Here is a 21,372-nt window from a genome sequence, read left to right as displayed (position 1 = left end):
CAGGAGGCTTTCAGGGGAAGAGAAAATATTTTCCTTCATCTCTGTCCATTCTCCTAACGGACAGTTGCTGTTGTGTTTCACCCATAGTCTTTAAGGTGATCAATATAGCTATGTTAGTTGGCTTCAATCTGCAATGGCAGGTTCACCTGTGCAAATCACCAGGTAATGAGGGTCCACATGGGAGCTTAACCTCACAATTTAATTACCCAAAGCACTAATCCCTGGAGCGAAATAGCCCTTTGGAATAATTGGGCTACAGCTTACTTTCTGTTCATGTCCATGCTCTATACTGGAAAAGGGTTAACTCTATTCATCATTATTTTCAAACATCAGTTAATGTGAAAACAATGTCTATAAAGCATGGTGACCTTCTCTGATGGATTTTCATTTGTGGTATGGAGATGAAATGGTGTGAAAGCACACTTAATAAAACTTACTCATGAGCTACCAAGTGAAGTGTAAATTGGTTTGTGCTTGTATCAGAAACTCATATAAGTTATTGCTGCCTGGAAAGTTTCATCTTGTTAATTTCCATTTGTCCTAAAAATAGCTCTCTTCCTCCCTGGATATAATCAATACTTACTGGATGTAGTCAATACATAGGAATTGGATGCAATGTTAAATTTCAAAAGCCACAAACCTAAATAAATTTATTAGGGAGTAACTCCACTGAATACAGTGGGACTTATGAGTAAACACATGTAGGAATGTGCTGTCATTTGCCAAATTCTAGAGTCTATTAATACCATTTTCTGTTTTATTATACTGAAGCTATTGGTCAGGCACAATCTAAAGCTCGAACAAAGCTTCGGTCTTTGACTTTCTGTTTGAGAGGTACCTTTTGAGAAGCCTTAACCCATGGAGAGTTGTGATGATTTTATTTTTCCACCTGCACAGCCTGTGCCAATGTGAATTATTCAGGAAGAGCCACCGTGTTCCTTTTGGCTCTCTGATCTTCCTTCCTTGGTGGGCACGTTCTAACGAAAGCTAGTCACGACAAAGGCAAAAGTGAGACATAAATGGAAAACTTAGAGCTTACAGCAGTTCCCTTTTGGATTCTCTCTTTTTCCTTCCTTAATGTGCAGCAAAGTATACACGTTCACATTATGCACAGCACCACTTGTGGCATCATGTGATAACATAACCCCATTGCTACATGGAAGAGAATGGGGAACTTCAAATGAGGCAGCCATTTTTGTTGGAAGGGTCATGTTTTTCATTGCAATGAGTTCCACACTAGAAATCACTGAATCTTATTTGAGGCTCATGCTGTCACTTTTGATTGGGCTTAGTAATGATAACTGTTGTACTGGATTTGTAACATAATGCCTTTCACTGGAAGCACTTTACCTGCTCATCTCCAGGTATATCAAGCAATGCAGAAGAGTATGTGTTCAATCTCATATCTTTTAAGCCTCCCAGATTTTCAGATAATAACCGTTGATGTGCTTATTTTATTTTTGCCTATGAAATAAAGAAGTTCTGTCATACACATGCTGTGTTTTAATTCTAATGTTAATGTTTTTGCCTGACTCCCTTGAAATATGTTTATATTTAAACCTTCTCTAAACTTTTTTTGAAGAATGTGTGGGTGACAAAAAACAAAACAAATCCTCTTATCCTGGTAGTTTGTTACTTTTAAAAGGTTTTAAATAAAGTATGTTTTTTTAAATGTTAAATAGCCATTCTCTTCCATTATTGTCCTTGGAACAAGTGTTTTAGATTCTGTTTTTCTTCCAGTTGAATGAAACCCCCCTTGACATAAATTATCTCTTGACTGACAGGTTGACAGGACAGAAGTGATTCGAACTTGCATAAATCCCATCTTCTCAAAGCTTTTCACAGTGGACTTTTACTTTGAAGAAGTTCAACGGCTACGATTTGAAGTCCATGACATCAGCAGCAACCACAATGGGCTGAAAGAAGCAGATTTCCTTGGTGGCATGGAATGCACTCTTGGTCAGGTAGGATCCTTGGCCTTTCGGGGTTCTCTTTCTTTCTGTGCTTGTTCACTTGGGCAAGTACATCCATGGACTTAGGAAAGACTGTAGTTAATTATCCTTCCTCCATGTGATATTTCAGTGAGATAAAGGTTTGAATATGGCAGATCTTGTTTTTGGAGGGCCTCTTCACACAGCAGTATGATGGATGGTTTGTGTAATGAAGTTTCCACTCTTTAAAAAAAATGCAGGTCTGATCATAGATCTTTCAGTATCCTAGTTTGGTCTTCTGTAAAGACAAGCAATTTGCTTCATTTGCCATCTCTCACATGACATAGCCAAAATTTGACTGCCAACCAGGTACTTAGGAGTTACTACAATCATGTGATTCCTAATTGGCTGAGATCACAATTAAGAAGTATAAACACAGAGACAATGGTACCTGGGGCAGGGAAAAGGAGTGGCTGACTTCAACCAAATGGATTATATCAGGGAATATTTCTCACTTTTGTTCCTTGAATGTTTCCTCCAATGTGTGCACTTTAAGACAGACAATGTAGCAATACTAAGAGATGGTCTGTTAGGAACTGGAAGGAAGCTCACAGGAAGCATTTTCCAGGCTGGTATTATGAATCAATAGATAAGAAAGATGCTATATACAGATACAGAAGCACCCTGGGTATGGGGAAACCAATGCTGGCTGGGATAAGAGACATCTACTTTCTGCTGACCTGTTTTCTAGATCGGAAGGGAGTGTAGCAGCTCAGTGGGGAGAAAAGTCCTCTGTTTGGTCCCTCATCATGTGTCAAGGCTGCCAAAGGCAGCTCTGAGAGGTGAGCCAGAAATGAGGCAGAGAGCCAAAGTTTAGAGACCCATGGAAACATGCCTGGAGCCCAAAGGACCATTGTTACCCAGGCTAGGACCTGCTCCAAGCAACAGGGAGAGGTTTAAAACCTTCCTGCCTAGGAGGGCCCAGTAGCTAGTCTGGCTGGATAGATGTAGCCCAGAGCCTGAGAATGTATCACTGTTCTGATAATTTACAGCATGGTATGCCTGCAATGCTCCTGAATGCTTATGGTAACCTTTCCCAATCTGGTGTCACCTAGATTTACTACAGCACCCATAATCCTTGAAAACTGACCAAACTGGCTATGGATGAAAAAAGGAAGGAAAAAAAAAACCACACACACACACAACTGGGAGGGCAACAGTTTGAGGAATGCTGGTTTTATGAACTTTTTTATTTATATTGCATGTGTTAAAGATGGCCTAGGCAATTTTCCCTATCTTTGTGAAGATGATCAGAGAACCATATTCTAATCAGTTTGGCAGATGCTATTTGACCTACTGAAGATCAGTTTTCTGCTGCAAACTGCAGGCAAAGTTGTCAAAGGTAGATATTTTGATGACTGGATGTTTTTTGACAAAATCCACCATTCGGACATCTCGGAGTTCCACCATGACCCCTGAACTGCTGATACTTGAGGGTTGATATATTGGACCTATCAGTTGCTTCTAATATCTGTGTGCTCTGCTTACCTGCAAGCTGCTTGCTTGGAAGCCAGCAATATTTATGCTCTTTCTTGGTAGGAGATTTTTATGCCCATAAATAAGCAATAAACATTATTTATAATTAATGGTGGTTTCTGAAAAGTAACTATTAAAGAGGCACGTCTTAGCATGCATATTCAAAGGGCAGTTTAATGCCAGTAAAAATTGATTTCCTCTCAATTATACAAATGATGCCCTGCATTTCCTAATTATTAATTACTCTTGAAGGCAGTGCTGAAGGCATTTAACTGCCAAATGGATCTATTTTGCTTCCCATTTGTTTGACAGCTTTGGGCTGGGAGAACACAAAAGCAGTATTTCTGATGAAAAGTGTTTGCTGTGACAAAATTTCACTAATCACTAAGAGTAGCACTCCTTTTGACGGAATAAATTATCAGATCATCTGTTTAAGAAAATATAGCTTCTTCCCAGAGCAGAAAGATCAATGTTCAGAGCTGCATTAGAAATCTTTTAGTGTTCTTTCCTGGAACATTTTAAATCAATTCCACGGTGTGACTATGTTACTGTATTACATTTGTTTTCCATATCAAAGGAGTTCAGGATGGCCAAAATGATTTCTTTGCCAAATTTTATCTGTACAGCAACCCTGTAAAGTAGGTCAGAATGAGCGTGAGTACTCTGTCTAAGGTCACAAAATGACCTTCATGTCCAAGGGGAGATCTGAGGCCAGCAATCTCCAGTGGCGCTCTCAGCATGGCCCCAGGTTTTCAAGGACCCTTGGGCATGGGTCCCCTCCCTTCATGAAACTGCCTTCTCCCCATCATTGTCTCTGGCTGCTGGTGCTTCTCATCCATTTTCTCATCCTTGCTACCATTTGAATGCTTGCCAGGGAGCAGCGGCATTAATGGCTCTTCCTCCTCACAACTACCGGAGTCTGGGCCAGAGTTAGAGGCAGACGAAAAAGCAATCTGCAAGGGGGAAGAGGGGCAGCAACTTGACGAGAATCTCGCAGTGGACCCCTGTTGTGGTGTGGGGACCTTGTTGCCAGTCCTGAGTACTGTGCCACAGGGGCCTTCACTGTGAGGCGTGGTGTAATGAATTCCTTGGACATGGAGGCCAGGATTCAGATCCCTAATCATCCACAAGGGGGAGCCAGCCAGCACAATTTCCTGGCACAACATTCTCACGGTGTTAGTGAATAGAAATGGATGCAGGGTGTGGATGAAGGGAGACCCATACCCATTGTGCTGATTTTTTGAAGGAAATTAATATGATAAACTATATTGCTTTATTGCTGTTTTAATTTTGTTTTTAAATAATTTTAATACACTGGATTAATTCATTTTCTTACATTTAGTATATTTTCTTAATGTTATAAGGATTTAAGTTTTCCATGTTGTAAGCCACTTCGAGTCCTAGTACTGGGAATAATAATAATAGCCTCTAAAGCCCCAGTCCTATGCATATCTAGGTAGGAAAAAGACCTAGAGCTCAGTTTTATGCTCAGATTGTCTAGTCTTCCCCAATCTTTCCCAACCTGTCACTTTCTGGATGTGTGGGAATACAACACCTGCCATCCCCAGCCAGCACCAGCTAGGGCTGATGGAAGCTGGAGTCCAACACTTCTGGAGGATACCAGGTTAGGGAAGGCCGCTCTAAGCATTCCTTTTGCTAGCACACTTTGCAAGAGGAGCAGATGCCAAAGCACTGCCAAAATATGACAAAAATGAATGTGCTGACTCCCAAAAATGAGGAATGCTGTCAATATGTTAAAATACAGCTAATACAATACATAAATGGAAGTTTGCATTTTTGTAAGCAGACTTTCTTTTTTTTAACTAGCATGTGGCCAAAAAAGTGTTTTTCCTCTGAACTGATAGGTTCATCAAGTGTACAATAAGATCTTATTTTAAAGCAAGTGTCCCTCTTTTTTGTCGTCACCTTCTTCCCACATTTGAGATTGCTTCTTGTGAATTAGATCATGAACGTTCAACTACCAAATCTCATTTTTCAGGGTTTTCTTTCTTCTCCCTTAGAGCTGAGGCACGTTTTGATTTATCACATGGCTGCTAAAGAAGAAAATAGGTGCCTGTCATATTTTTCCTGAGGAAGTTAAGTGAGCATGTAATAGATATTTCACCCTTGTTACAGACACATGTTAGATCTGGAGAGCAGCAGTTCCAAAGACCTCCTTAATTTGATGCCAGTGAGAGATGGCAAGAATATCATAATTTAAAAGTAGATAATTTCTGGCCCTTCCCAGTGGCCACATCTAAATTGTGGGATCCTTTTCCCAAGAGACTTAGGTCTCAAAGGTCCCTTTTTCTTAGGTAAACGTCATATTGTAAACCTAGAAACCATGTCATTTTCTAATGCTCCCTCTTATTGTTTTATCCAGATCGTTTCACAGAGAAAACTCTCAAAATCCTTATTGAAACAAGGCAATACAGCTGGAAAATCTTCCATAACGGTAGGTCCATCTGAAATACTGTTTCTTCCCTATTGATTCAGCAAAAAAAAAAAAAAAAGCATTTTATGTCTATTTTAGTTATTGTGTTTATTGTATTTACAGCCTGCTTGCAGCAGCTTGCATAATCTTCCTCCTCCTTTCCATTTAATCCTCACAAGTACTCTGTAGGAAAGGTTAGGCTGAGGGTCAGAAACAGTTTAAAGTCACCCAGGAAACTTCACAGCTGAGTGGGGATTAGAATCTGGATTTCCTGAGTTCCTTTCCAACTATCCAACCACTACACTACACTGACTTTCAAAGTCTCAGCAACCCTACATTTGCCCATATGCTTAATTATGTGCTTAACATTTGTAGACCATTTGTTTCCAAAAACTGTCTGGATCTAACCTCTTGTCTTACCCTCTAATGCTGGATCTTCTGTATAGTGGCCATAGGGAGCATTGCACCCTTTTGGAGGATATCAATCACATCCCCTGATCACATCCTGATTTTTAGTTTATTACTTTAAAATTTTATAACTTTAAAGCTGGGTCACCAGCAACCTGCAAAACAAAGTACTGCATCCCAGCACCATGCTTATTTGGGTTCAAAATAGTGGTTTTGTGCTTCGGAGCTCAGCCCCCATCTTTACCTTGTACTTAGGTTCTTGGGCAACTCGCTTTTCTTTTAGTCTTACCATATTGCTCCTGGGAAATGAGCATTTTGTGAATGACCATGTCTCTAGTGGTGATCATTTTGTGGCAGTGACCAACTTGAAAAGCTTTCAAAATCCCAAATGTGCCTGTTGGCCCAAAAAGGTTGGGAACGCGTCTTGTAACAAGGAATTAGTTTGGACTCATGCTCCTAGTCTTTAATTAAGACAAGCACCACTGGTTTGTACAGAATGAATGTGCTACATCCTTCTTTAAAAAGAGGAAAAGGGAAACATGCCCCACCCATGTTCAGTCTCATCCTGTACACTTCTTACTGCATCTTCATTTACCTATTTAAAATTCATAGCTCATAGAAACCTGTAACCCACCACTGAATTATGTACTCTGGGTTAAGTCACACTGGTAATGTTTGCATCTGAAAGTACTATGCCATTTTCTTTAGGTTCCCTTGAGGGTTTATCTAATTAAGTAATATGGAAACCATCATACCACCCTAAAAGGTAACATTAAAATTCTCTGAAAACTGCAACAGGAATTATCTCACTTTAAATTACATTGGTAAATTTGCACTTCATTCCTAGCAGTGGGATGGCTGAATTTCTGCAGACTGATCAGTTTTTCAGTTCTTTCATCTCCTTGTATGAATGTCATGAAATGGCACTGTTCCCCATTTAAACACAATTCTGACTTTTCACCTAGGTGATTGCTGAAGAATTATCTGGCAATGATGACTATGTTGAACTTTCCTTCAGTGCACGGAAGTTAGATGATAAGGTAAGCTGGAAGCTTAGTGTTAACCTTATCAAAAGACATAAGAATGCAGACAAATATGATTTAATAAGATATCCCCTCCTGCAGCTATTTTTGGAGTGCTGATGTTATTAAACATATCAGAGATCTGAGATCAAGGCCCATAATGAGGCTTTCCTCAAGTTGCATAGTAATTAGAAAAACTCCCCATGGAACGTAATTAAGACCAAGACAATTTAATTATGCTGAGACCTCATGTATATAAAATGCCACCAATCACATCAGTCAGCTTTTTACAAGCTATCAAAGACTTAACGTTCAAGGTTGGCATCTTAAGATATACATTTGGGAGCTCTTGAAAATCATTCAAGCATGGGTTGTTGTTTTGGAGAAGGTTTTCCTAACTCAACATATCAGACGCCAGAGAATATGATGCTTTTGTGCACTCTTGGAGAAACTTCTTGCCCATTCAAGCAAAAGTGCTCTCGTTAAGAAAAAAATCTTCATTCTAGAGATGTCTTTATTTGCCCAAGCACAGTGATTGCACAATAATAGCAAAATGCTCATTATTATGAGAATCAAGAGTGTTAGAACGGTCTCAGATGTGTGTGTGGGGGGGGGGGGGGGGGGGATGTAATGCATTTATTTCCAGCCCCAGAGTATTTGCGGATGAGGACTGAACTACCAAATGCCAGAGAGTGAAGACTTAAAAGTGCCTCTGGGTGCAGATCAGTTTGCACCTGGAGGCACTTTAAGATAGCTTAGGGGAATGTGGATTTCTTCCACTTTTCACACACTGGAAGGAAGAAGTGAACCTTTGAACACCACAGGTGATGTGGGTTGTATGGTAAATTTTCTAGTGCTTTAATTTTCCATGGAATATTTCCATATTGGAATTCCATTAGTAACTATTAAGAGATGAACATTTCAAATGCGAATTAGGCAAGCTTGGCATTTTTGACATTATAATCAATATATTTTTGGGAAGTACCAGGTATGTGGGAGAATACATGTGTATCTTTTTATCTGTGTTTTACTAACAAGTAAAATTTCCTCAACCTGGTTCCCTTCAGAAATGTTGCACAACTCCCAGAAACATCTGGCCAACATCTGGAGGACCCCAGGTTGGGGAAGACTGTAATAAGACTGTTGGGTCAGGAATTTATTTATGTTATATTTTATTTTATGCTGTAAGCCATCCTGAGGCTTTTTGCGAATAGAACAGCATATAAATATTTTAAATAAAATAAATAAATAAATAAGTAGAAACAGTGAAACTGAAAGTTCCCCAACAACCTCAATGGAAGAATGTTAAGCTCAGTTGAAATAGATGTATAATTGTCACATACAGTTCTTTATTTGCTAAAATGTATTACCATGTCAACAGTTTCCAGTACCTTTTCTCCCCCCTCCCCCTCAAATGTTAGCAACTTAAGGGAAGCACATTCAGTTCCTATGGAGGAAATCCAGAAAAAATGCCATTTCATTTTTTTCTAGAAAACCCATATCTCCAGGCACCACTGCTCTGGAGGCTGAATCTTCTCCATTCCCAGTGTGTTTGCGGTGACACCAGCCAAAGATACCATCTTCTGACACCAGCGCCCTGCCTCATCTCTGGTTCTGGTTCTTGGTCATACTAAGTGTCACATGTTGATCAGGTTCACATACCATGCTCAACCACCCTGGCAATCAACCACACCGGGTTGGTTGATGGCACAAACAATGGCGTCTGACAGATGATCAGGCTTAGAGTGAGTTTCCCTCCCCCTTGGTCCTCCAGCTGGTATCTCAGGGGACTTGGTGACCTAAGGTACCTCGTCTTTTCTCCCCACCGTTACTGTAAGTCTTCCCCCCTCACTTTACTCTTTTTCCCCTTCTTTTGAGCTTCTGGCTAGCAATCTGCAAATTGGCAGCCAGTTACACACCCTCCAAAGTACTCAAGCAACAGGAGCCGTCACTGGCAGTGGCATCAGTGGAGAGTTCACCAAGAGCAGCAGGGTGCATGGAGCTTGCTGAGCATCCTGCTCTTTGTTCCTTGCCACCCATGGTGGGATCACCATGGAACAGTCCATGGGTTCCCAGGGTCACTTGTAGTGAGGAAAAAAGCCCCCCTCCCCATAAGAAGTTGTCTAAGTTTGGACAAGCTGGCATGGCCAGTTACCCATGATGGGTTGTCATGTCACACATATCAGGTCACCGTTGGCAACTGGATTTGATAAACATGGATCAAATTCTACAGGGCCCTTTTCAATCCAGTTATCCTAACAGACTGTATAAGCACAAGAACAAACAAGTACTTGTTTCACTTAACATGGATTAAAAGCGAGGCCTGCAGTAATTAAACCAATAAACTGACTGTTAGAATTTAAAAGTATTGTTTTCCCTCCCTGCCCCATTAACACACTCAGCCTTATGCCTCTTCCATAGCACATAAGAATTATTATTTCTCTTTAGTGTATTGTTATCCCTCACATCAGCTAAGAAGACTCCTGGAGAAGCTTACATAAAATAATAATAAGCAAGACAGTTTCTGCCCATGGGCTTACATGAGGATAAAAGAGGAAAAAACTTTCATTCCTTTCTTCCATCCTTTCATTACAAACACTTGAGATACTAAAATACTAAAAATAATTATATATAACACAATATAGCAATGTATATGTCTGTCTGTCTGTCTGTCTGTCTGTCTGTCTAAGGCTTTTATAAACCGTCCATCTACTGGCGTCTCGGGACGGTTTACAACAATGGTTCCTGGAAAGCATTTCGCTTTCCTCTCTCCAGTGTTCCATAATGTCTAAATATTATCTGCATTCCCACATCATTTAAATAATGAGTCATAACTTAATCCAGCACAATGTGAACAAGCAGTGTACCATTGCACACAGTGCTTTGCTTTCCTTCCCTTTTTGGAAGCAGGCAAAGCAATAACAAAAAAGAAAAAGAAAAGATGATGAGGTCCTGCAGCCAGGCTTCAGCATGTTCAGGCATATCTGGAGCCCCAGCACCCAGACTGTCCCATCTTGGCCAGCATGTCCTGCTGCCAGCTCATGGCCTCTGTGCTGACAGGCTGGATTCAGAAGCCACCATTTGAATTTCCCAGCAAGCCCTGGGAAATTCTGTGCAACACTGCATTGTGGGAAAGTTTAATGATAGCTCTTGCCCAGTGCTGAGCAGAACTCTACTTGCCACCAAAAAAGTTTGGAGGAGAGGCCCGCGTGAGGGCATTTTGCAAGGCTAGAATCAGCTTGCCCCTTGGTGCCATTGCTGGGCTGTGTATGCACTAACAGTGAACCTCTGCTGCATCCTTATGTGTGCTTGGACATAGGCCTGAAGCTCTTGGAGGGATACTAGCTTAAGCAGTGCATGCCCCGCAGCCAAAGACTGGAGACAGTCCAGCAGAGCCCTTGTTAGGAGAGCAGGGCTCACAGGAATGAGTTCTACTCATGTGGGAGAAATTACAAATACATGGAGCATTTGCTGGCATAGGCTGTTATGTGACTTGTAGCTGCAAATCTAATTAAAACTGCCAGAAATATTTAGGTTGGCAGAGGGTAATGAATTTGTAATTGGACCAAGATGCAAAGGTTAATAACATCCCTAGGTTGGGAATCTTCAATTGCTCTAAATACCCAGGAGCTTGGCTTTCATTCTACTCCAAAGGGTGAACCTCATCGGGGAAGGAACTGTTGGTTCTTCCTTTTGCTTGTCTTTCCTTGTTCAGCACCTGACCATTATTTTTAACTCCTTGGAGGTGAGCTGAAAAGGCTACATTTAGGTACATTTTAAAAAGAAAGCCTGGCAAGAAATTGTAGCAGATCTGTTTGCTATAGTTCATACTCCTCTGGTCATGCCAGAAGCATCTGCCCCCGCCACCCAAATACAAACAACCAGATGCTTCAGTAGTGGATTGCCCTTTGTTTTCACAGGTCTGTTCCACAATGCCCCAGCAGGCTGGCATCATGATAGCTGTTGAGTTGATCAAATCTTTATCCTTTTATCCCAAGGATGTCTCAAAGCAGAACACAGGCTCCCAGAAGCAGGATGGAAATGAAGGAGTACATGCTTCATCTTGGAGGGTTTTCATTCATGTGCCCTGTGATCATCCTGTGAGCCCTGTGCATGATTCAAGTACAAGCCAGTCTGTGCATACTGAATAATCAGGCAATGGAGCTCTCTTACCATGCCACTATTGGATATCACTTGTGGATATTACCTGCTTTTGAGGTCAATCTTGTGCATGTTTAGTTAAGATTTAATCAATCTTGTGCATGACAACTCCCAGCGTCCCCCAGCCTGCCATGCTAGGAATTCTAAGACTCTTCTTCTGATTAATCATGCATAGGATTGTGCCTTAAGTGGTAAATCTTTGCTATTCTTGGAAAGAAGTGAACCGTGGAACATAATTCTCTCTATTTGCATGGTTCAGGCTATGTGTTTTGTTACTTATCTAGACAAACCTACTTACACACAAGAGGAGGCTTGGGAGATGCTTGTAGAACTGTAAGACATTCTTGCGAGGGGGAGCTTCAGGAAAAAGCCCCTCTAAAAAGCCCCAGCAACCTTGCTTGGACTGAGCATAATCCACAGGCATAGAATGCTGACTGACTATTGGCAGGGAAAAAAGAATACCAGAAGGTAAGAATGGAGTACTGCAACTGGAAACCTGAACAGTAGTACTTCATACTGCAATGTTCTGTTACAGGTTCCACTCATTTCAATTTAATGTACTCATTTTCACTATAGAAGGGAGTGTTGACAATCACTGAAACTCCTGCCTGTAGTCCCAAGCACTACAGGCCCCAGACTCTAGCACATGAGTTTTCTGAATGGGTGGATTGACTCCTGATGATACCATCATGATCGTCATGTAAACTGCCCCGAGACTTTTAAGTATGGGACAGTATAGAAAAGTTTCAAATAAAAAAATCATCATCATCAATAACATCATTAATATGACAACAGAATTGTTTATGAGCACTGTGGCGATAAGATCATGCAGAAACCTCTGTTAGATCAGGTTCCAACTCATCTAATATTGTTTCTAGCTAAGGGCAGCCATATACTTTCAGGAAAAGTGGTGTGGTGGAGGCAGGACTCACAGAGACACAGTAGTGGCACTCTTTTATTAGCAGGAATGCTGCTTCATTCTGCCACTCCACCCCCCTCCCCGAGAATTCCTTGATCCTTCTGAACTTAGCTGCAATCCTCATGATAGATGGGGATGTAGAAGATTTTCCCAGCAACAATATATATTTTCCTGATCTCCATGCAAAGTTGTTTGGAGGTTGGTGGCTTGATATTGAATGGGCAATTCAGACTCATGATCTGCTCCTGCTGAAGGTGGAACCAGCCAGAACTCATTTGTTGGTAGGGATTAATGCAGCTGTCTCAATTTGTGAATTCTCCTTGGGGTTGTAGCCATGGTAACTGCAATGAACAGAGTCTCCACTTCAACATTTTATCACCACTGTTCAGGAATGGGATTTCTGTTAGCAGAAATGCCCATGTCTGAATCTGGATGGGTCACTTCTTCCGTGTTCTACAAATGAGCATTTCCACTTGTTTCAGATTATTTTAGAACCTCAGAAACCCCACTGTGCAGCTGGTGAGTCCCATAAGGATGCAACCCATAGTGTTGCACTTCCTGTGGGATAGTGTTGCACTTTCTGGCCTGTTCTGAGCAAGTCAGAATGCCAGCCGGTCACATTCAGCAGTCAAAAGTTAAGAAAGTGTGTGGTGGTGGTTGTGGGGGGGATTTATTTCTTTTATATATTTTTATAGCATCCTTCATGATAAATGACAGGACAGTGTAAAATATATCTTAGACATGGAGAAAATCTTGGCCCTTTGTATTTCACACTCTGGTACATGAAAGGTCATAGAATTTCATCTCCCTTCTAAGGCACTGATTATCTTCTCCCACTTTAGCAGTGGTGATAGTCCCATGAAAATCAAAGGAGTGTATTTGACCCAGCTTCAGCTCATATACTATAGATAAACAATCCAATGCATGGTTAGATAGAAAAGAAAGACCTACACCTTCCAACATCGTAGCTCAAGTGGCTGGGGAATGCTGAGAGCTACAGGACATCTTTTCTACCTAAACATGCATCAGATTGTGTCCTAAGGTATGAGCATCAAGCCAGCTTGTGACTGGATGGATTCTGGCATACTCCATTCATCTGAGAGCACGGTGAACTTGTAAACTTTTCATCCATCTCAAATGGATACATATGCTGTGGCCTACATATCTATTCAGACTGCATGAAAGATTCACCAGTTACCATGATGTGCATCAGAGGTGCTGCTGCGGTTTGTCTCAGTGACGCATTGGATGCCATTCAGGTCAACTACAGCTAAAGCATTGGGGGTTGGGAAGCTATGACTTGGTGCCTTATCACTACTTCTGCAAAGAATGATGTTCTTTTGAAATGTCGGGCATGATGCACACTCCCCTCCTCTTTTTTTTTTTTTAAAGCCTATTATGTTATGAGTAAATGAAGAGTAAATAATGCACCTTCAGCAGGTGAAATAGTTTGTTCCCCAGTTAATAAGTACCTAGTCAGGAAACATCACAGCAGCTTCCATGGAAAGTGGAGGCCATCAGACCAATTTAGGTAAATTACCAGTTCCTGTTGGATTTGGATTTTGTTAATCAGTACGTGGAGAGTCTCATTTGTCATACTAGGCCTGCTTGTGGATGGCTTTAAACTGATCACTTGGTGAGATGTGTATCTGCAGGCAGTGCATGGATGCTTTTAAACAATGAGAAGGTTTGGCCCTAAAAAGTGGCTTTTAGACTACCCGTTTCCCCATTCTTGTGCCCTCCAGAATTTTGGATTACAATTTCCATCATCCTATGGCATCAACGGGACTGCAGGTGGCACAGTGGTTTAAACCACTGTGCTGCTGGGCTGGTAGATCGAAAGGTCGCTGGTTTGAATCTACACAACGGGGTGAGTTCCCGTTGCTCCGTCACAGCTCCTGCCAACCTTGCAGTTCAAAAGCATGCAAATGCAAGTAGATAAAAAGGTACCACTTCGGTGGGCAGGTAACAGCATTCCGTGCACCTCGGTGTTTAGTCATGCTGGCCACATGACCACGGAGACTGTCTGCGGACGAATGCTGGCTCCCTCGGCTAGAAAACGGAGATGAGCACCGCCCCCTACAGTCAGGCATGACTGGACGTAACGTCAAGGGGAAACCTTTACCTTTACCTTTTATGGCATCAACAATGCTTGCTGGAATTCATGGGAGTTATCATCTGGCAGATGCCAAGTTAGTCAGGGTGGCTTGGTCAGGACTGCAGTCCTCAGTTTCTGCACAGTTCTTGTCTCAATTAGTTCCTGTTCTCTAGTGTGTCATAGCAGGGCATGGTTCTAGAGCCCTCCCTCAAAACTTGCTGTGTATAATGAACGTCGTTAACTTCTTGAGGGCATGCAGCTTATCCTTGCACTGAGCTGGGATGGACAAGAAACCACCTTTTTTCAGTTGCCCTGAAAACCCTAGGAAGATATTGCCATGGCATGTGGACCTCAAGTACTCCTGGGTCTCTAGGCTGTCCCATAGGTCATCAAATTCTTCTTCATTCCAGAAGGAGAAATGGATTCCCTTGCAGGACTATGCTGTCTGTCCCTTTGTGCTTGATGGGGTTTGCTTCAGGGAGGACTGCTGAGAAGGGGCATGGAGGCTGCAGTGCTTTGGGAGAAGAGGCTGAAGATTGGAGAATTGATGTCAGCATCCTCCCCCATATTCCATCTGCCTGAAAAAGTAGGCATCTGTGTCAAAGATGGATCAGAGCAGCTCCTGCAGGGAATTGTTTTCCAGAGGCAGCCCATCTGGGCATTCCCTGAGAATGTTATAGGGTGGCTTTTGGGAAAGTGTTTGTGCCACAGACGTGGGGTGAAGGTGATAGCACAGCCTGTTGACCGTCTTGCTGTGTACTGTACACAATATATGAGTGCAGGAAAGCAAGGAAGGCAGAGTCAAAGACCATCTTTCTTTAGTGGGACTTCTCCTTTTTAATGCACCATGTGTTGCCCATGTGTACCCTCTTTGAAAAAGGATCTTTAAAGTTAGGAAGGAGATGTTTTTGCCTGAAAACAAGAGGCAGGAGGCAGGACAATTTCAAGAGTGGTCACTGTAAAAACCTCAGTGGAAAGATAGATGTGCAGAATATGGCAGTCTCCAAGTTCACTGATTTTGGTAGTGTGGCATGAAAATGGCAACAGCAAATGGACATTTAGAAGAGTGTGGAGAAGACTGACAGGGATGGGAGCAGCCTGTAGGAGCAAGGCAGGCGATGATGCTTCTGTCACTAGACAAAGCAAGATGGTAGAGGTTGGATGGCTGGAGTGGCTTCTGTGGTGGCCAGTCTTTCTTGAGGGCTCTCTTGTAGCTTTATTCCTAGACCTCATCATGAGAAATCATCATGGTGTGGATACAAGATGGAACAAACCATTGTTTCATATTATGGATTCTAAAGACTAAGCATACCATGCTGAAATAACACAACTGGATTTGGACAACACAACAAACAACAGTAGGGTTTTTTTTTTTTTAATGGTTTGTTGTGTTGTGTGAATATAACTAGTTCTGTGGCCAAATACTAGTACCCAGGTATCCTTATCCCCAGGCCAACAGTCTAGCCACTTTGCTGTGCTGGCTGTGATTATGACTTTCACATTATGAAAAATATTTGAATGTTCTTATTGCAAGAATCATAGCAATACAACATATGAACATGTACTTATGGCATGGAGTTAGAAAAATGTCCTTGAAATAAGATACAGTTAAATTCTTTATTTGTATAAAAAGGTCTTCTCTCACTGTAGTGTAATGAAACATAACAGAATGTTAGACCTTGTTTACCAGCATCAATATTATGAAAAATTTCATTATCTGTGAACTGAAATCTGTAAAACTGAAATAAACAGAAAACTATTTCTATAAGTAAGAATTATTCTGGATTGTTATTATTCAATAATAATTGAATAGCTGTTTTCATAACATTACTTTAGAAATAATTAGTGTTTGCACTAAGAATGTCTATGAAACTATATATTCCAGTTTCCATTCCTCTCCCATAGCAGAATCTAATTATTAAAGCTGAATGTGTAATTCAAATTGTTCAAGCTGAGCTTTCATGCATATATTTTAATTTTGGCCCAGTTGACCTAGAATGTCATATTTGCTCATTCCCCAGCACGCCCAACATACTTAATTTTTCCATTACACTAGGGTCTTTCTTGTTTGTCTATAATACAAAACCAAAAACCTTTAATTGCTTCAGAATGGAATTCATAAATATATTTTGCGCCAAATATATTCCGCAGACTATGCAATTGGTTGATCTTGCAAATGAAGATTGCGACAGAATATGGCATGTGTGGAGATCATAATTATTACTGCAGATGTGTGAAGTGACTTCTGCGCTTAAAACCTGCTTAAATTTTAGCAGTAGCTGAGATTGTTTTGAAATAGGTTTCCTTTGGTGATGAAAGCTCTGGGTTCAAAGAAGTTGTTTAATGTGTTGGAACTCAGACCAACCAGCTCTGCAGTATCAGTCTTTTAGTCTGATTACTTATCCATCTCCACATCTCCTCTGGTTGTCATTTTGTGGTGGTTCCCATGACATTTTATCAGTTTCTAGATGTGCCGAGAACACAAAAATGATGCGCACTCATGGCTTAAAGTGAACAATTTATTTGAACTGAAAGGCCAAATGTGTAATTAGGCTAATCTCAGCGATGTTGAAAATCGGCATGCAATATAGGAATGAGTTTACAGAATATAGTCAAGGAAACATTCCATGAGAGCTCTTCTGTGGTTGGAGGGACAAGCACTCCCCTTCCTCACTTCCATCAGAAAAGTGGTTGCATGTGGCCGTCCTGCACTACAGCGACCCAAATTACAACACCTTTCCAAGTGGATATGAACCAATACATCTATTATTTTACAAGATTTATACACCACTCTGCATCCAATAAACTAAGTGGAAAACAGTAATAAAAGGAGATAATGATGGTAGGAATACAGAATTGAAACCTTTAAATTCATATTGTAGCAATAAAACCATGGCTCATTAGAGCTTCTGTACATGAAGCCCTTAACTTGCCACTTTACTGAGACTTTGGGTTCCAATTTTTTTGAGGGATTAAGATCACCTCTTCACACATGTCTTTCTTTCCCTGTGTTTTTAGAAGTTCTATCAGACAACCACTTGGTGGCGCTGTGTTATATCATAACTGCCTGATGATGTGGACAGGGTGCTTGGACGAGTACGTCCCACCACTTGCCTATTGGACCCTTGCCCATCTTGGTTAATAAACAATGACAAGCATGGGATTGGGATCTGGATCTTGGAAGTGGTTAACACTTCTCTGAGGGAGGGTCGGGTACCTGCCCCTTTAAAGGAGACGGTAGTCCGACCAGTCCTGAAGAAAGCGTCACTGGATCCAGAGATGGCCACTAATTATAGACCAGTGGCCAACATCCCGTTTCTGGGCAATGTGTTGGAGTGGGTGGTGGCGGGACAACTCCAAGCACTCTTGGATGAAACTGATTATCTGGACCCATTTCAGTCCGGCTTCAGACCCGGGTACAGTACTGAATCTGCCTTGGTTGCCCTGTACGATGACCTGTGCAGGGAGAAGCACAGGGGGAGTGCGTCCCTGTTGGTTCTTCTGGACCTCTCAGCGGCTTTCAATACCATCGACCATGGTATCCTTCTGGATAGGCTAGCGGGATTGGGGGTCAGAGGCACTGCTTTGCAGTGGTTCCGTTCCTATCTCAATGGCTGATTCCAGAAGGTGGTGCTGGGAGACTGGCTCTGCACCATGGCAGCTATGCCATGGAGTACCGCAGGGATCCATTTTGTCCCCTTTGCTGTTTACCGTCTACATGAAACCGCTGGGAGAGGTCATCAGGAGGTGTGGGCTGTGGAATCATCAGTACGCTGATGATACCCAGCTCTACCTCTCGTTTTCCATCAATGCAGGTGAGGCAATGGCTGTGCTGAACCGGTGCCTGGCCGAGGTAATGGGCTGGATGAGGGCCAATAAACTGAAGCTCAATCCAGACAAGACGGAGGTCCTGTTAGTTGGCGGATCGGGCTTCGGAGAGGGTGAATTGAACCTAGTCCTGAATGGGGTTGCACTCCCCCTTAGGGACAAGGTCTGCAGCTTGGGAGTGCTCCTCGACCCAGAGCTTTCACTGGAAGCTCAGGTGACAGTGGTGACGAGGAGAGCTTTCTTTCAGCTTCGGCTGATCCACCAGCTGTGTCCCTACCTGGAGAATGACGGCCTGGTGACAGTGACACATGCGTTGGTGACTTCCTGACTTGACTTCTATAACGCACTCTACGTGAGGCTACCCTTGAAGACGGTCCGGATACTTCAGTTGGTTCAAAATAGAGCTGCCAGGCTGCTGATGAGGACTGGGCGTTATGTTCACATGACTCCAGTCCTCTGTCAGCTTCACTGGCTTCCCATTGAAGTCTGGGCCCAATTCAAGGTGTTGGTGATGACCTATAAAGCCCTTAATGGCTTGGGTCCCGGTTACCTGAAGCAGCGCTTACATCCATATACGCCCGCCCGCCCCTTGAGATCTGCGGGAGAGGCCCTTCTCCGGGAACCCTCCGTGAAGGAAATTAGGAGGGTGAGTACTCGGAGGAGGGCTTTCTCTGCGGTGGCACCCAATCTATGGAATGCGCTCCCCAGAGGGGTCCGCCTGGCACCGTCATTATTTGTTTTTCGGCGCCAGGCAAAGACCTTTTTATTCAAATGTTATTTTAATTGTTAATATTATTTATTCATTTTATTCTTTGGCCAGGGCAACTTAATTTATATTGTTAATTTATATTATTCTATTGAAGTTTATTTATGGTTGTGAGCCGCCCCGAGGCTTCGGCGAATGGGGTGGCATAGAAGTCTCCTAAATAAATAAATAAAATAAAAACTGAGGAAATACATGTGTTTGTTTTAATGGGATATCCAGATAATACCTCACTTTCCTTTATCTAATAGAAAGGCACAGGAATGTTGGAAGGAATGGGAAAGTTCCTGGTACATGAAAACATTGTGGAAAGCATCCACAAGGAATGAGTAAAGAATCACCAGCACCTATTAAATGGCTTGTGTAAAAAAGCCGTAAGTCAGGGAATGTCTATTCAAATACAAATGCTTTTGGCAGGTGCCCAAAGCAAAATCTTGGCTGTGTTTGCCTGACACTGACAGGTGGGAAATTGCTTAGAGAGGGAGCAGATATACTAATGGCTGTACTCCAAATGGACTCTAAAGTTCCTTTACAGTGCAGATAGCTGTATGACTGAGCATTAAATAATACTATGTGGGATCTACCTTTTAGAAGTGATGCAACTGAAATGTGCAACAAGATGTTGTGGAATCAGAGTGCTTCTTTTAGACATTCTTTTCACCCTTGAAAGTTACTTTGCTTGGCAATTAAAGCAGAATGAACTTTTATTTTCCTTCAGTAAGTAGGGCAGGAGTGTGATTTTGTAAACAGAATATAATAGTCCTTGAAAATAAAGATATGCATATTTCCATTCCAGGATTTCTTCAGCAAATCTGATCCCTTTCTGGAAATTTTCCGTATGAATGATGATGCCACCCAGCAGCTTGTTCACAGGACTGAGGTGAGGCATATACCAGTTTTGAACTCAAAGGGGCACAGCTGAGAGAGATGTTTTTAAATTATGATTCACAACACATTTAATAGGATGTTCACATACAAACCCACACAATTACTAGAATCACTTACATCCACTTCTTCAATAAGCTTTTTACTGAGGCTGCTGTGAGAAAGACTGGGGCCTTTTGGTGATAGTACAAGGTAATATGCTTTTGTTTTTCTGTTTTACAAATTGCAGTATGAGTCTAGCAGCAATAGAGCAGCATTAGATCTGTTGCCATGTAATATAAGAGCAACAAACTTGCTGGAAAAAAAGTCTGACTGTGGGAAAAATAATGGTACCTCTGTTTTTAAGAAAACCTGGAGGATCTATTTCTGTATTCCTGTTCTCCTGGGAAAGGAGAGTACGTACCTTACAGAGATCTAAGGGCCAAACTACGTGATACAAACTACAAACTATTGACGTGACTTGCCCCTGAGTGCAAGATTTTTCCTTTCACAAAAACTTGGGGGACACTTAGGAATTGCCAAAAAATTTTTTGCATAATATGTGCTTGTGCTAATTTATACATATAGATGCAAATTTAGAAATAATTAGGGTTGGGACAAACCTTTTTGGATAAGCCCTCTAGAATCCTCCAACTTCCTCTTGTGCTTGGCCTGGTCCTGCAAAGCAAGCCGAGCCAAGTGGAAATTCTCGAATGCACCCAGAGCTCCTGTTATGGAACTGGCAACCTTCCGCAGCTGCCGTTCCGAGCAGCCAGGCTTCTTTCCTGCTCACTTGCAGCAGCAAGTATGAAAGAATGGTGCTGCTTGCAAAGCACATGGGATGTTCTTGCTACTGCTGGAAAGTGGACCAGAGTCCAGGAAGCCAAAGCCATAGAATGCAGATGATTTCCCACCCAAATGGATTACTTGCAGATCCCCATTATAACTTAGCGTATAGTAATACAGAAATACAAGCCATCTCACTTTATTGTGAACAGCTTTGACTGGGTGAGCTGGTATGCTTCGCTCAGTCTGTTATCCAGGGCTGTTGACAGCTAACTACAAGGGACAGCTCTTTCTGCTGATGCATTTGTCTTTGAACTAAGCTTAGACTGGGCAGTCCAATAAAAGTTACCTTCAAAATTGAGCACAATCCTCTTGCAGCTCTTCAAACAGAGGACTGTCCTCTGGAAGAAGGATGCATAGCAAGCCTTAGGAAAGCTTGGTTGGGAGTGGGGAATGGAAGAGAGGGGTGTGATCCTTTGTCCTCACAGTGGTCCTAATTGCATCAGAGAACCTTTCCCCTTTTGTTCTTTGTATGGGGCAGTATTCCAATGGACTAGAATCAACATAGGGAAGTTTTTATTCATTGTCCCCCCACACTGTGGGCCTAATCTGCATCAGCCCC

General features: G+C 42.0%; 1 protein-coding gene across 1 annotated transcript in view; it reads left to right on the top strand.

The window, feature by feature from the left end:
* The window catches only part of CPNE4 (copine 4), a 135,195-nt gene that overhangs the window by 49,434 nt on the left and 64,389 nt on the right, over positions 1-21,372 (top strand). The window contains exons 3-6 of the mRNA XM_044419163.1: positions 1,785-1,964; positions 5,851-5,922; positions 7,275-7,349; positions 19,897-19,980. Of these exons, the coding sequence (XP_044275098.1) occupies positions 1,785-1,964; positions 5,851-5,922; positions 7,275-7,349; positions 19,897-19,980 (411 nt within the window). The remainder of the gene's footprint in view (positions 1-1,784; positions 1,965-5,850; positions 5,923-7,274; positions 7,350-19,896; positions 19,981-21,372) is intronic.

The sequence above is a fragment of the Varanus komodoensis genome, unplaced genomic scaffold (assembly GCF_004798865.1).
Source record: "Varanus komodoensis strain SLA01 unplaced genomic scaffold, ASM479886v1 scaffold10, whole genome shotgun sequence".
Taxonomy (NCBI): Eukaryota; Metazoa; Chordata; class Lepidosauria; order Squamata; family Varanidae; genus Varanus; species Varanus komodoensis.
This window is presented reverse-complemented; position numbering and strand designations above follow the sequence as displayed.